The 17,376-nt window shown below is 33.6% G+C and overlaps 1 protein-coding gene and 1 long non-coding RNA gene across 3 annotated transcripts in view; one reads left to right on the top strand and one right to left on the bottom strand.

Annotated features, from left to right (window-relative positions):
- Window positions 1–17,376, top strand: part of LOC135842042 (uncharacterized) — a 322,912-nt gene that overhangs the window by 270,573 nt on the left and 34,963 nt on the right. The gene's annotated exons all lie outside the window — the stretch shown is intronic.
- mol (dual oxidase maturation factor 1 mol) overlaps window positions 1,538–17,376 on the bottom strand; it is a 33,230-nt gene continuing 17,391 nt past the window's right edge. For both annotated transcript variants that reach the window (XM_065359309.1, XM_065359308.1), the window contains exons 2-9: window positions 16,206–16,374; window positions 11,106–11,163; window positions 8,110–8,244; window positions 7,516–7,738; window positions 6,993–7,207; window positions 2,877–3,072; window positions 2,535–2,786; window positions 1,538–2,253 (exon numbers count right to left, since the gene is read on the bottom strand). In XM_065359309.1, coding sequence (XP_065215381.1) covers window positions 2,208–2,253; window positions 2,535–2,786; window positions 2,877–3,072; window positions 6,993–7,207; window positions 7,516–7,738; window positions 8,110–8,244; window positions 11,106–11,163; window positions 16,206–16,361 — 1,281 coding nt within the window. In that variant the 5' untranslated portion in view covers window positions 16,362–16,374 and the 3' untranslated portion in view covers window positions 1,538–2,207. The remainder of the gene's footprint in view (window positions 2,254–2,534; window positions 2,787–2,876; window positions 3,073–6,992; window positions 7,208–7,515; window positions 7,739–8,109; window positions 8,245–11,105; window positions 11,164–16,205; window positions 16,375–17,376) is intronic.

Genomic DNA, 17,376 nt, shown 5'->3' with positions numbered 1-17,376 from the left:
AAATTTTCATTTGACAGCACCCTCTCTCAAAAACTTAAAATGGCTTCTGCTTTAGAACCGGGGACCTTCATGATATCCGAAGAAGTATCCAGTTCGAAGAGAAACTTATGAACCCCCCCCCCCCCTCCCCGAAACTTCTTTATCAGAATGGGGTAAGTATGGACAACTGGAAAAAATGTTCTGGAAAGTAATTGATGTGGAAAACCTGGAAAAGTCTGAAAAAACTACTCGCCAAAAATAATGGACACCTTGAAAACCCTTCAAATCATTGAATAAAGAAGGTCATTTTTCATGAAATTGAAAAATACTTTTTGTGCAAATTTTCTACCATTTTTTTAAATTTTCCTGCAAAAAATTCTACTTTATTAATTTTTTGGTGGAGAGGGGGGGGGGGGGTGAGAGTGAAAAGCTTTCTGAAAATTTGGTTGAAAAAAAGATAGTGAAAAAAGTAGTGATTTTTTTTCTAAAAAAAATTCCGTTAGATACCATGGCTGAGAATTTTTTTTTGTAAGAATTGCAAAAAAAAAATTCAATGCTCCGAAACACGTATTTTAAGTAAATTGCAAGAAAAATTGTAATAAAGGTTTTATTTTAGAATTTCAATAGTTGAAAAAAATAAATGAATTAAAAAAATGAGTAAAAAGTAGATTTTTTGAAAATGTTGATGAATTAACGAAGTTTTTATGTTAGTGGATTATAGAAAAAATGTTGGATAGTACTTGATAAGTACTGATCAAAATTGTAAATGCTCAGTTCATTTTGGGCCTTTTTTTGAGCGATTTGAAGAATTGTCTGGAAAAAGTTTGAAAATTTCTGGAGGCTCCAGAATGGCTCAGTGTCTCAGAATCAGCGGTTTTTGATGTATGGAGTTGGAAGTGAAGAAATTATTCATATTGGTCCACACTGCCCCAAAAAAAATCATATTTCACGAAAGAGGCTAAATATAGCCCTTAAATAATTACTCTTGATTATTTTTTTCATTTTTAAAATTTTCAAAAATTCGCTAAAAATCTATTAATGAAGTCCAGCATATGAAATTTTGGTTACGATGAGTTTTAGGACATGCTCATTCGATCTAGCTTGGCTTGGCTTATATTGGGGAGTGTTGATTCAAAAGGTTCCCTTGTTAGCAAAAAATCATCCTTTGCATAATGAAACAGCGGCGTAGTTGAAATATTTCAGAGTTGATGGGAAAAGTAAAAATTGAACTATGTACTTAGATGCTTTGAGATTTTATGAAATAGAAGATGGTTTCAAATTGTATGTTTTGGATAGAAGTAGTCAACCTGTAATTTCTGAAGTATACTTATTCGAATGCTCTTCCTTTTGGTGGAAACTTCTTAAAAATTTCGGTCTACTTCGTTTTTTTGCATTTTCAAAAATAGTATCTTCACGACTGGAGATGAAGTAAAAAGAGTTTAATCAGTCATGGTACAAGATATGTACATCGAAGATTGATTTTTTCAAATTCACACGATGAACATTTCTGGCAGCATTTTTCAACATTTTTTCGTACCCCAGACACCTCAAAAATAACTACAAAAAAAAGTAAAATATATTTACGATATAAAAAATAAATATTTCGATACAAATCGTCGTACCTACTCGTATAATAATTTAACGTCACGTCTTACTACTTATAGCTTACGCGTAAAAAACTACGAAAATAAATCATACGCCGATGGTACTTTATTAAGAACAAAATTGGCACTACAAATTAGACTACAATAATCTTCACGACTGAAGGAACTAAACGAGATTTAGTTTTCCATTTGAGTATCACAATATTTAAAAAATGAACGTTTAATTTATAAAAGCTCGCCAGCCATAAGAGTAAAGAAAAAAATACAAGTTACATATAACTTTCAACCTTTGGATTCAGCGATCATATGAAACCATTCAGAATTCAGATGAAGAAAAACTGACTAGTAAGAAAAAGTTTTCGTCGATTAAAACTAAGTACATAATATCAGCATCAACACTCCTTGAAAGCAGGATGCAATGAACTGTAATTTCGCGATGCAAATAGGAACATAATTATTTATTTTATAAAAACACCACGATAGCGATAATTTCATCTGTATTAATGATTTCACTCGTTTCACTGTGTCATTGATGATGATGATGAATTTCATTCAAATGAAATCTGCAAACGAAGCGCTACAAAATATATGGCATCGATGTAATATTAGTACCTACGAGTACTTTTACCATAAGGTAACACTTCGAGCTGGATGATCGGTGCTTTTTTTCCTGAAACAATAAGTTGAAATGCATTACGGTTAAAATACATAAATTATTATTTACACGAGCTAAATTAATAATCCATAAAAAATGATCTTGACTTTGAATAAGTAGGTATGTATGTAGTAGGTAGGATTATATTCTTTCATGCGAAACGCGTTCGATTTTTAATTTAATAGGGCATGAAGACATTGTAACAAGTTTCATGTTTCCGCTGTTTTTACACCGTAATCGCATTTATTTATCAATATAATACGCTGTTTATAAATACGTGTAGTTTGGATAGGTACCTAGTTTTTTCCATCTCATCCCGCAACGAAGGAGGTTTATGATCGACGAACGTTACAACCATACTAGAGGATGCTGTACTCGATGCAGAATCCTGAGAGGTAGTTCTCTTAAATGCTACGTCTTTTATGGCCGGTCTATTATAAGCGTATCGCCATGGCGAATTTGGAGGATCCATTTCGAATGCTCGATTCTCCCTTCCGTTCATTTGAGCTGTTTTTTCGTCGTTTTCATCTTTCTTAGATGATAAACGTCTGCAAGGAAAAATCGTGTTAGATCGTTCGTTGCAAAAAAAAAAATCTATTCGCAATTGACTATTGTAGAAAGTACTGCAAAATTCTTACCGTAAAATTCGACGACCTAGTCCAGCTTCTTCGTTTCCTTTATTTGATCGTTTTTTCCTGTGATAACGACTGTCTTCTATGATAATGTGTCTGTCGTATGGGGTATCGAAATCGATCTCCAGGACAGTCGAAAATCTATGAGGGTAGATAAGATCCACGCAAGCGATCACAACGCCGATGAATCCGCATACTAATCCTGAAATGTAGAATTATCTTTAGTGATTATTTCTGAAATTTCGAGTGAACTTGAGTATCTAGGTGGTAGGTGCATATCTTTAGCCAAATTATTACTCTATTTTTAATATGTAGGTTTAAAAAAAAATAATGATAATAATAATTATCATGTCTCTAACAGCAATAATAGTTACTCAAGAGTTCCTAAAAGGGATAACATCTACCCTATGTTAGCGTGACTAGCCAACGATGTTAGTAGATTTGCATAACCAGTTCACCGTATTTTTGTAATCCAGAACCTTGCACATCAACTTGAACCAAAAACTAAATAAGCTCTTCCAAATTTTGCACAATTCTTTTACGATGTTTCAGAATAAGTAATCACTGAAATATTGGTACTTGAATTCTCTCATTTCTTTTGCAAAAGTGTTTAACTGTCAAACTTCATGCATGAGCCTCTTACATGAATATATTTCAAGACTGGTGAAGCTTGGAGCAAATTTCTTTGCAACGTTTTTGAGAAAGTATGTAATATACTTTGAATGAGTTGGGTTTAGTCAAACATCTGAATAAAACTTTCAGACCAAATGCTCAATTTTTCATAATGGGCCATTCTATGCCAAATCAGTCAAAATCTGCACGAAGGGTCGTCGATTTTTTTTTCATATTTTGCATGTCAATAGATATCATCAAACGATGAGAAATTGCGCAAATTTTCAGAATGGCTGCCAAATGAAAATTTCAAATGCCTCTGATGGTGGTTCTTATTAACTTTGCAAAATAGGATTTTTTTCATTTTCCACACATCAAGGGCTATATTATTGCTCATAGTGCCAAAATTGGTGTTGCCAGAATTTGAAAAAAAAAAAATGCAGAAATTGCTCGTGAAACAAAGCAGAAATAATTTGCATTCTGAATGTTCAGTAGGAACATGAATAATTCAATTTTATTCAAATTTTTGAGAAGAAAGGACGAAATTTAATTAACACGAAAATAACGTGGTCAAAATTTTGTCCCCAATAAGTAGGCATGTTGCACTCGTATGCACTGCAGTCAGTTGCATCATGAATTCCGTACGAAGTGTAGCATTACAGAATAATTAGGTATGTATGTACATTTATGTATTTGAAACAGAAACCGGTAGTTTAATTTTGATCTCAAGTTTACCTGTGAGTTTTGAGGATAGATTTTTTCGTGTATTTTTATAAAGAAGGAATTCAATCAAAGTTTGGTATGAGATTTTTCATTATCTGATGTTGCTTTTGAAGCAGAAAAAACTGAGAACCGACTCCATAGGGATTTTTCGTAGATCTACAAACTTGTATTTCTTTAAGGGTGGCATAAAAATGGAGAAATAATATTCTTCGGCCCTCTTGGATGAAAAAAAGCTTGGAAAATCACCCAATATGACCCAAATTTGTAAAAAAAAAATTGAAAAGTAGGTGATTCCTGAGCTTTTATCAAACTTATACTTGATCATTTTTTTTTTCAAATATAAACTTGGCCACTTGAATTTCTACTTTAATCCAAAAATACCTGAAGCAGTATCAGGAGAGTTTTCTTTTTGAATGTAGATATAGTTTAGTAGGTATCATATTGAGTGAATTTCTGATTATGAGAAGAGAAGGTTGAAATGGAAACCCCTTTTAAAAAAGAACAATGTTTGTTTCATACCTCCAATTTAGAAATAACTTTTTGAGCCACCTTGGGAGCTTCTGATGAGTTCTCAATTGTCTCCAGAAATTTCAAATTGTATTAGAAAAACCAAAAGTGAACTATAGCCAGGCATCTAAAATAATTGGTTAGACGAGACCCTTTTGAATGTCCAAAATTTCAGAAGTGTCAGTTGAAAAGAAAGTTTTTGATCAACAGAAATGAATTTTGATGTTCAAAGTTTGAATCAGAAAAATAAACTCCTCTCCGCTTGATGAAACTTTTTTTTTCAACTTCTCAAAACACGAGTTTTCGAAAGAATTTGACCTGGTTTCGCTCAGGCTCGTTTGCTTTTTTTCAATTGAATTGAAAAAAAAATTAATTGAATCTTGAAATTTTGAAGCAAAGTACGACTAATAAGTAAACTTCTCATAATTAACTCATTACATAAAACTTCGCCATGACTAGTTTCTTTATCTTTTCCGCAATAAAATTGAGTATCAAATTTCAGACTTGAAGAAGGAATAACGATTTTCATACGTTATATGAATATTAAGTAAAATTGTACCTTTCAAATGACAAAATTGTTATTTCATCTCTTTCCTACTAATTGTATGTATGTACGAGTACTTTGAAATTCGCCGTTTCATTTCGAAAAATTGATATAATTTTTTTCTCAAATGTCGTTCCTCATCAAATTTTTGTATATTTTTTTAAAAATTTGTTATCTTGACAGAAAAATGTGTTCTATCCCCTCAATTTTATTAAATACGAGGGTTGACAATAAATTTGAAAACGATACTTTTGCCATAGATGAGGTTGTAGTAACATCAGAACAACGAGTGGATTCTCTACTACTATGCAAAATTTCAAGTCAATCGGGTGAATTTTACAAGTTTTACAGCTGTTTGAAGTGAACAACTTTAAAGTCGCGTCGTGAAACTTTAAGGAGTGACTTGATGAGGATCTTCAGTCAAGGAGATCAGGGGGAGAGGAAAATGTCTTGAGAGGCCAAACGTGATGTTTGAAAGAGGTAAGAAAATATTTATAGACGATCAAGTGATCAAAACCTCACAAAAAGTAGGTCATGCCAATCTTGTTACCAAGTGGCTGTGAGGAAACCTCCTCTGAGGCCAGTAAAAAATAATTTTTGAAGGAGATTGACCTCATTCTTAATCAGTGCAGTCTTCCTTCAACTCAATGCATCATATTCATTCTCAATATCCCCCTTTAGAAAATCTGTTTTCCCCCTCTCGGAGGGGACTTCCTCAAAATTTGAGTAGAGGTTCTTCAAATGGTCCTCAAAAATACACAAGATGTTGATTCTCAGGTAAAAACTGTCTGAAAACGAAGTAAAGATCCCTGGGAATCGAATCTGGGGAGTGCACTAAGATGTCTTGGAGAGATGAATATTCCTCTGAAAAGTAATTTTCAACACTCATTTTCACGACGCGGTTTTGAAAGGTTGTTCACTTCAAACAGTTATAAAACACGCAAAATTCACCCTATCGACTTGAAATTTTGCATAAATGAAATCAAAAATTGAAATGATGAAATTTTATTTTCGACATTCGCTTGCTCGAAAAAAATCTTGAGATTTTTGAAGACATTGGAAAAGCGAAAAATTCGAATGTGAAATTTTGCCTCCCCACGGCACCCTTTTCTTATCAAAAATCTCAAGTGTTTGAAAAACGTCCTGCTATGTCCTACTTTCTATTTTGAAATTTGACTTTATTTTTTTGTTAGTGGGGTGAGGAGGGGGGGGGGTCGAGTGAATAATTTTCAAAAACTTTTGTTGAAAAAAGGTAGGGAAAAAGTGGCGATTTTCTCGAAAAAAAATTCCATAAAGATACCATGAGACACTTTTAGACCATTCAACAGGAATTTGAAATTTCTGGAGAAAATATTGAGAACCCACTGGATGGTGGCTCCAGAATGCTTGAAAGTGGTTGTTTTTTCCTTCCATTTGAAGGATTGAAATAAAGTAATTATTCGCTCTGGCTCGTTGAAAAAAAATGAAAGTGTTGTAAATTTTAAATCGCTTGGTAGGTATATATATATACCTACAGAAATAGACGTTTTTCTAAATGTTCTGAGTTTCCAAATTTATTTGGCTGATTTTGTCGAGTGGATACTTACAGCAGATCACAATTTGAAAAAATAAAAATGAAATAATTTCGAAGAAATCCATCCCAATTTGGCAACAAAAAAAAAAACCAGCAAATCAACTAAACCTAGATTAAAATTAAACCAAGTGAAAACGAACCGCAATGGTATACGATCAATTACCTGAGAAAAACGTTAACCAGAAACACCAACCGAAACTGAAAGTCAATTGTTTATTCTCTTCGAACCTAATAATCAACGGATTAGCTGGAAGAAGCGCGTAATAGACGAAACACGTCATTAGCAAGAACAAAGATGTAATTATCATCGCGTAAGCTCCATATCTCGGTACAACAATCAATAGTAAATTCATCAGCAGCCAAGATGCAAACGCAGCCCTGAAACATTCAATAACACTCTTGAATAAGTACGAGTATAGATAAAATCTGTAATTAACTTCTTTACATCGAAGTACCTATAATTTCATTTTAAAATGAAAAATTATGCGCTATAAAAATGTCGAATTGTGTAATACCTACAAACGATATTTTTAGAATAAATTCACACTTTTAATTATAGATATTGATTGAAATATTTAACATAAATTGTAGGAAGGCAAAGGTATATTACAAGCAGGAAAAAACTGCTAATTTTTAAAGTATCTAATTATATGCACTCAAGTACTGTTATTCAATTTCGAACCTACCATAGTAGAATAGATCCATAATATCCAGCAGCTCTATACTCTCCACCCCACGTAAATCCTTCTTGTCCCAGACTGAAATATTCAGCCACAGTCAAAATAGGAAACGGTAATCCGCGTACCAAAGCTTCATGGTAACTTTCGCCCATCTCATGGGCACCGAACCAAGAAAACCGTTCGTTAAAATTGATATCTTCCACATTGCTAGAATTATCTTGAGGTATGGCTGTAAACATACAGATAAAATTCGCGAACGACAAATCAATTGTGATCTTTAATTGCGTAATTTATTGGCATCGAATCATTTGCCATTAATGATCGCCACCAATTGATAGCTTAATTTTATACACGAGGTAAATTACCCGCTTGCATTTTTTTAATCGAAAAAACATGACACTATAATTAAAGCTGAAATTGAAATCTGGTTATGTAATACCTGCATGTCGACGCGATGATGACGATCATTTCACTAGGGGTTAAATTACGATACGAGAGAATACACTATGTATAGATACATACGTAGGTATCACTCTACGTACATACTACATACATAGGTACATAAGTTACAATACGGATAATCTTACCGATTCTTCTCACCTCGTAGTGTTATGTTGACATGGCCTAGACCAATATACACGCCTAAGTCGGCCGTGATTAATTCTCTGGTGAGCACGCTGTATGTGCTTGAGATCTTAATGCATGCTTTATGCCAGCTTGAACCCAGCCTTGTAACTGAAAAAGTACAGATGAAATTATCGTCATTTTACCAAAAAAAAAACATCATAATGAAACGTACTACCTACACCTCTAGGTATAAATATGTAATAGAGGTACCATAATCTAACCAACACTTCCATCATAGGTAAGCATTACGAACTTTTTTCTCTCGTCACTTGTCGAAAGATTTCTCAGTACTTAAACAGGTGTTATTTGCTTCGAGTCAAACATATCTTTGTCATTAACCATTTTCAGTCTAAGGTACATTACATTTTAGTTCCGGTACTCTTGGAAATACATATTTTCAATTAAAGATGACCTTACGTGATTTTTTTAAACATTTACAGACGTCGAAAAAAAAAGATATTCGATAAATACCTATAGAATTACAACCTACATATCTATAGCGAGTCTGCCTCTGGCTAAATACACTTCGCAATTGACCAACGATTTAAAATTTAATGTTATAGGCGTGTAAAAGTTGTCCAACCTTGAATTCTTTTACAAAACTAATCTCGTTAATCTTACTCGCCACTCAAAGAACCTAGTTCCTTTTCCTTTTTTCTCAGTATACCCTACCGAACAGGCGTGGAGTGGGTCGGTTAAGGGTGCAAGGCGGATGCAACAAATGATGCTCTCGAAATTTCACCCCCCCCCTTCCACAATATCTTTCTCTTACTGGTTTTTTCTCAGATTTGGATACTTGAATGTGAGTTGTACAATTGTTTTTTTTTTCAACTTTTACTCAATTTTGCAAAAATGAGTCAACCTGACATAAAATTGAAGATTTTTTGGGAGGGAGGGAGGGGGGATTGGCTGAAAATTTGCTGACTGGTATAAAAAAAATTGTCAAATAAAATGACGATTTTGTCAGTTAATGCAATATCTACTCACATTGAATAAGGTTCATCAAAAAATTGTTGTTATCATTATTGAATTCATGAAAGTTTCAAACTGGGATTTTTTCTAGTCTAGACATAGAAATTGGCCCCAGCAAAGCAAGGAGAAAAGTTTTCTAAAATTTGGATTTCCAGAAGTAAAAAACCAATGTTTTAAAAATAAGTTTGTTTTTTTTTTATCCAAAATTTTAAGTATAATTTGAATGAGGGGGTTTTGAAAATTTTGATTTTAAAAATGAAAATAATTTTAATGATGGTAGTATTTTTTTCCAAGTTCAATTTCAGAGTGTCTACTGGCAAGAAAAAGGCAAGAAAGTTAGAAAAAGGCGAGAAATTCGCTTGGGTGGCAAGAAAGTTAGAAAATAGTATAGAAATTCCTTCGAAAAGCAAGAAAATTTCCAAGAATTCACATCAAAAATCTCTGAAAAATTGAAGTTATCCCAGCAAAATTTCGAGTTTTTATTTTGTTAAAATTGATGTTGTTCTACTTTTCGAATTGAAAATTTTCCAAAAATTTTGCCCTCGCTTCGCTCAGGCCATTCAAGATAGTATTTTCAAAAATTTTAAGAATTCAAAAATTAAATAGGAAATTTTTGATTTCGAGGTAATACCCAAACCATTTGAAAAGTGCAAATTTTTCATTCTCTGAATAGAACGACTAACTTTTCAAAATTGTTGATACATATTATTGTGCTCCGATGAAAATGTAAAATAAAGTATACAAAATGGTCGTTTTCTCGCTTTTCACAACAATTTTTTCACCAATTTTTGCTCTCGCTTCGCTCGAGCAGTAATTTTAGCTTCCTTTCAATAAAATGGTCATTTATTGTGAAGGGTTTTCTGAAAACAACCTAAAATGTCGATTTTTCGTATCTAAAATTCTGATTTTGCTCTCTCCTCAATTACAAATAAAAATATACCTAAGCTCTTTCATGGTTTTATACTGTAATTGTATATGTCACTGGTATTCAGCACGTTAAAATTTTGATTTTTGTTGGAAAAATGACATCATGCTCCCCCTCCCCCAAATAACACGACTTTGATCCGCATTTGAGTTTACTTTTCATTTTGTTACTGTTATCATCATAGAATTGAATTCACTTCAGTCGACTTGCCTCAACGTTTGTTTTTATTACTTATGTTTTTTTATTACTATTTTTTCATTTGAGAAATTAATTCACTTCTCTGCTTTGAAGAATAAATTTGTGAGAAATTTTGCTGGGGGGGGGGTTAGAGGGGTTAGCGAAGATTATCTATGCGTAAATATGAAGAGGGGTAAGAAATTTCATTTTTGGAAGCAAGAAAAAAGCAAGAAAAAGGCGAGAAATTCGCTTTTTTGATTTTAGTAGACACTCTGAATTTGAAAAAATTGAGCCCAAACGAAGCTAGGACAAAAACTTTTAAAATTCGTATTTTTGAGAGATAAAAATATGTACTACTTATTTTTTGTGATGAGTCTATTTTTTGACTCCACACAACTTTAGAATTTGAATATTGGGTACTTGAAAATTTCAGTCTTGAATCGAAAGAAGTAAGTAAAGCGAGGGCAAAAAGGTGCGAAAATTCATGTTTAGATGGAGTAAAAATAGCATATTTTTGGGTTAAACATTGGGCCCTGGGGCCCTTTGGTTTCTCGAGGCCGCTGGCGATCGCCAGTCAGCATCATAGGCCAGTCACCCTCCTCTGAATACGAGCAAGGTATATCGACCTTTATCCCAACTTTCCTCGGCTACTGGAATTTACAAAGCCATCTAGATGTCGTTAAAATACACATAGACGAACCTACCAACTCGAGTATGTTGATCTAGACATAAACACGTTATAATGTAGAAACGTTCAACGTACTATCTCGTATATCAACTCGAAAGAGAGAGAGAGAGCAAAAATGTGACCGATTCGATACACAGAGACAGACTAGACAAGTTACTTGAAAGTAAAAGATAAACTTCGTAGGCATATTAAACAACTTAGACTTACCCATTATCACATTGCCGATGAATAAGCTCAAGGTTACCGTAATAAAAGTAGTGAATCTCTGGAAAAAAAAACAAATAGTAAATCATTAGAAAAAGAAAAATGTTCGATTCGTGCGAATTTATTGCGTCGCGCGAGTTAATAATAATTCTCAGTGCATTTAATATATGTACAGAGTAAAAATGTAGGTTGGATCTTTCATTGTATATACATAGTGATGTATTCCAATGAGAACTTGTTCTCAAAATAGCTCAAGCTGATGTAGGTAGGTACTAGGTAAAAGTTGAATATGAAACAGATTGATCAAAATTTGCTGAACCCTGTACATGATGGTGAATTTTTAAAATACAAAATATCGCCCAAACAAATCAGAAAGTGGAAATAACGAACCTTCAATACAAAGTTGGTATTTTATCTTTGTGAGGTACAATTTTGCTACTTGAATTCAAATAAGTACACAAAAGTGGGCGAGCCCTTCGAAAGCACGAATCAAATGAATTTTGATCAGATTTCTCCGATTTCGATTACGATTTTCACTGCTATAGGGATCAATTTTTCATATCAAAATCTACATCCTAGACATCCCAGAAATGAGTCATAAACTGGAAATCGTGAATTATGTTGCAGAGACGATTTTCTGGTGAAGTACATAATATTATTATGTACATACGTGCATAAATTAAAGTGACATTTTTTATGATGACGTAAATTTTTGAACTGTACCCAACTTGAACTTGAATAACAGATCCGGTCGAAAATATACAATTTAAACATCAGAAAGCAATTCATCTCTAATTCTTTGAAAAATGGATGGCTAGTAAAATGATTCTGCAGCTCATCAGCTGTACCACAGGCAACAGAAAACTACGTACTATGTATTTTGAATAGATTTGCATAATTGGAGAAAATTTCCAACGGATAAAAATGGAGAGAACCCAACTAAATACCAACTTCCCCAAGCCTTTGGAAAAAAATCAGGTTTTGCAACTCAATTTCCGATTTTTGATATTTAGCTGCGAGAATAATAAAAATCTGATGTTAAGATATTGTGCAGATTAATTTTTTGAAAATCCGAAAATTTCTAAAGAGCAGCGAGGTACTAAAAGCAGTTTTTCTTAAACACTTGGATTTATATTCGCCCCACCAGGATGTACGGTAGCTGTACAAGGTATGTATCTATACACTCGCACAGCACCAACAGACACCGCAAACGTATTGATCTGACAATGAGAAAATACCCAGGCATAGGAAGTAGATACACATAGAGTCGTGTCTAAACGATTATACGACCACGAAAACAAGTTCATTGTTGACTATCATAAATACATATAGGCGGTAGTACGAGTAAGAATACGAGTATAATAAATAGAAGTCGAGCGAGCAAAATACCAGAACAATAATGATCATTTGTCATGAAAATTTTGAGATTCATATTCCAAAATGAGGCACATCCACTTATTCCAGTGGTAAGGGAGAAAACTTGAGGTGTTTAGCTTTGTACCAAGCAGAAGTTAGACCACTAAAAATAATTACTTACTTATCTTTTGACCAAATTGATTTTAGAAATATCTTGGTCTGACACGTTTTCATAACCAAAACTTTAGCTGCCAAAATTAATTTTTTAGATTTGAAAATTTTTGGAAAATTCAAAATTGATTCGATGTACATATTTTGGCGATTTAGGTTCCTTTGCCAACGTTACCTGTAGTTTCCGATTCCGTGGAAATGATGGAAATTAGTCCTATAGATACAAATACAGGGTGTTCCAGAATAACCTTTCACATTTTGGTAACCACTGATCTGTGTTCAAGTGGAGCTAGGGGAATGGTAAAGGCGGTTCTAGGTAGCCAAAGCATGCCGAATTATGTTTCAATAGTTATTTTTTGCCCTGGAGAAGTAGATGGCTGTACAGTGTGCTTTTACTGTGAAGGCCTTTTTTAAAAATAAAGGTTCCTGTAACTCTTTACTCCTTATTCATCAGTAACGAAGCTCATTTTTATCTAAATGGTGAAGTGAATAATTGGAATGTGCGCTTCTAGTGTACAAAGAATCAGTTGATAATACTTGAGAAACATCTAAACCTCCGCCAAGTTGACTGTTTGGTTGGGCGTGGCTAAATTCGGTATAGTGGGACCATGTGTGTTTAATGAAACAGTAACAGTGAGGGGTAAGGCAAAATGTTAAACGAGTTTCTTGTTCCGAACTAAAAGACAGACGCGACGTAATAGAGTTACTTACTTCCTTCCAACATGTTGGAACTACCAGGGATGTACACATATGTTTAGCGCGTGAGCACTTCAGTCATCAAATAATTTTGTTATGGTCGACGTGTTGAACCAGAAATTTAATGGCCACCTTGATCCCCTGACTTTTCAGCCTGCGATTTTTTTTATGGAGTTATTCCAAGTCAAAAGTGTATCGAGATAAATCTAGGACTCTGAAACAGCTTCTAGGTTCATGAGTCGCAACTGATTGGAAGAGAAGTGTTCAATAATTTGAAAAAATGTTCGGTTGAATGTGTCAAAAATGAAGGAAAATATCTCGATGGAAAAATTTTTAAAACTTCATTTTTAATGAAAACTCAAATATACGGTCTAAAAACGGCATATTTCTACTTCATTTTGGTTGTAAAAGAATTTTTGTAAACATTTTTCTCTCAGAGTAATAAAAAAAACAAATGTGAAAGGTTATTCTGGAACACCCTGTAGTTAAACTCCCTTGAACCGAATTTCACCATTGTTGACCATTCTCTGGAGCCTCCAGCGTAATTTTTATATTTCTACAGAATTTCAAAATTTCTCCAGAATGCGAAAAATTGATATTTAGGCGATTAAAAATTTAGTTGTGACACGCCAATCCGAATTTCACAATTTCGAACGGAACCATACTGGAGCCTCCAGCGTAATTTTTATATTTCTTCAGAATTTTAGAATTTCTCCAGAATGTGAATAAATTGAGATTTATGCGGTTTAAAATTTAGTTGTGACACGCCACTTCGAATTTCTCAATTTCAAACCATTCTGGAGCCTCCAGCGTGATTTTTATATTTCTCCAGAATTTCAAAATTTTTCCAGAATGCGAAAAAAATTTATATTTAGGTGGTTAAAAATTTAGTTGTGACACGCCAATCCGAATTTCACAATTTCGAACGGAACCATACTGGAGCCTCCAGCGTAATTTTTATATTTCTTCAGAATTTTAGAATTTCTCCAGAATGTAAATAATTTGAGATTTATGCGGTTGAAAATTTAGCTCTGATACGCCAATTCGAATTTCACAATTTCGAACCATTCTGGAGCCTCCAGCGTGATTTTTATATTTCTCCAGAATTTCAAAATTTTTCCAGAATGCGAAAAAAAATTATATTTAGGTGTTTAAAAATTTAGTTGTGACACGCCAATCCGAATTTCACAATTTCGAACCATCCTGGAGCTTCCAGCGTAATTTTTATATTTCTTCGGAATTTTAGAATTTCTCCAGAATGTAAATAATTTGAGATTTATGCGGTTGAAAATTTAGTTGTGACACGCCAATTCGAATTTCACAATTTCGAACCATTCTGGAGCCTCCAGCGTGATTTTTATATTTCTCCAGAATTCCCAAGATTCTCCAGAATGTGAAAAAGTTGAGATTTAGGCGGTTAAAAATTTAGTTGTGACACGTCAATCCGAATTTCACAATTTCGAACCATCCTGGAGCTTCCAACGTAACTTTTATATTTCTCCAGGATTTTAAAATTTCTCCAGAATGCGAAAAAAATTGAGTTTAGGCGGTTAAAAATTAGTTGCGACACGCCAAATCTGAATTTCACAATTTCGAACCATTCTGGATCCTCCAGCATGATTTTTATATTTCTCATGAATTTTAAAAATTCTCCAGAATGTGAAAAAAATTGAGATTTAGGCGGTTAAAAATTTAGTTGTGACACGCCAATCCAAATTTAACAATTTCGAACGGAACCATACTGGAGCCTCCAGCGTAATTTTTACATTTCTCCAGGATGTGAAAAAATTGAGATTTAGGCGGTTAAAAATTTAGTTGTAACATACCAATCCGAATTTCACAATTTCGAACCATTCTGGATCCTCCAGCATGATTTTTATATTTCTCATGAATTTTAAAAATTCTCCAGAATGTGAAAAAAATTGAGATTTAGGCGGTTAAAAATTTAGTTGTGACACGCCAATCCAAATTTAACAATTTCGAACGGAACCATACTGGAGCCTCCAGCGTAATTTTTACATTTCTCCAGGATGTGAAAAAATTGAGATTTAGGCGGTTAAAAATTTAGTTGTAACATACCAATCCGAATTTCACAATTTCGAACCATTCTGGAGCCTCCAGCGTAATTTTTATATTTCTCCAGAGTTTTAAAATGTCTCCAGAATGCGAATAAAATTGAGATTTATGCAGTTGAAGGTTTAGTTGTGACACGCCAATCCGAATTTCACAATTTCGAACCATTCTGGAGCCTCCAGCGTAATTTGTATATTTCTCCAGAATGCGAATAAAATTGAGATTTATGCAGTTAAAAATTTAGTTGTGACACGCCAATCCGAATTTCACAATTTCGAACCATTCTGGAGCCTCCAGTGTAATTTTTATATTTCTCCAGAATTTTATTAAAATTTCTCCACAATGCGAAAAAGTTGAGTGGATGTGTGTATAGAACATATTTTTTCCGAATTTGGCTTCAAAAATCCAAAAAAAACTGAAAATTTCATTAAAAATTACACAATAAACAATAATTTGTGCTCAAAATCCTGAATGAAAATTCAGATTATGTTCCTATTGAAACAGAGATTTCGAATGGATGCCCTATAATATCATACGACAGACCTCCAGATAGGACACCCTGTAGGTATATAAATGAAATTGTAACCTACTCGAATGCATCGAATGACTTCTTTGTTTCATTCAGTTCCACCACTACAGCGATTATTTTCAACCGGTAATTTATCCTGTATACCAATTTAGCTCACGACCTCAAAAATCGTTTATTAGGTTTTTTTTTAAACACTCGAGAAAAAATGAAAAAAAAACAACACCACATCGAAGCAACGAGGATAATAGGTCAATAATACGTTAATATGAAATAATTACTTGTTTCCTAATGCCGGGAAATATAATGAGGAATGCCGTATACAATGTGAGGAAAGCTAAACAACAAGCGACCATACTGATGTCACCCGTGACTGACGTGCGGTTGCTGTAACCATAAAATGCTGGTCCTCCATCATCTCTGAACCAGCCTTTCATTGCAGTGGATTATCTGTAAACAAAAATGACCATTATGTAATATTGCGAATGCAGTGATGGGTTTACCTACATTACCTAGTTCAACTATAATGGTTTAGTTTAGCTTAGCTATGAAAAACAGACAAATTTTTCACCCTTTGAATATTCTCTTTCATGGCTGAGATTTAGATTTCATGTCAGATTATCGACTCTTCGAATGCACAAATGCACACACATTCCAAACTCAGCTACTTCACTTACGTATAAAAATTAAGTACTTGTGGCAATAAATCTTTTTTTCGTCGTTTACTTATTTTAAATGTTTTCAAAATATCTACAAAGTTAACCTTCATCGCTCGTAAACGAGTATAAAAATTCGTCTTTACAGCATTTAAATTAAATCATTCGCCGTTTCAATGATTTATTTCCATATAAATCACGTCACGTTAATCTATTATCGATTAACCAAATGCAACCTTAAAATATATCGAAGTGAACTTGTTGATCGTTATAAATCACCACATCGTGTAATTGGGTTCTCCAACACATATTTCGCATACCTGTACGTATGTAAAGTACGACCAACGCGACGACGACGTATACCTGTATGCTTGTACTTGAAACACCTGTAGGTAAGCGAAATACTCTGATAGGTAGTAGTTGTTCTTTTTCTTTTTCTTTTTATTTAAAGAATAAAGTATACGAACTGGCGAGAGGAAAACATTTCCATTGATTAAATTACCATTTCATGTAGGTACAAATTCATACGATTGAGTAATAACAACTACAATATAAAATGTAAACCAACTCATCCTCGTGAATTACCTATACAGAGCACAATTACGAGTATGTTCATTCAGCGTATCGTTCCGTGGAATGATTAACACGTAAAAATGGCGTAAAAATGTAGAAGCGAAAAACCCATTTGACATTTACTACTGATAACATAATATAATGTAATCGAAATTAGCCTCTTTAGGTATACCTAAGCACACATGGTCAAACAATACAATAACGAATGAATGAATGAATACGC

The sequence above is a fragment of the Planococcus citri genome, chromosome 3 (genome assembly GCF_950023065.1).
Source record: "Planococcus citri chromosome 3, ihPlaCitr1.1, whole genome shotgun sequence".
In the NCBI taxonomy this organism is placed as follows: Eukaryota; Metazoa; Arthropoda; class Insecta; order Hemiptera; family Pseudococcidae; genus Planococcus; species Planococcus citri.
The sequence above is the reverse complement of the archived record's forward strand: the minus strand, read 5'-3'. Positions and strand labels throughout refer to the sequence as shown.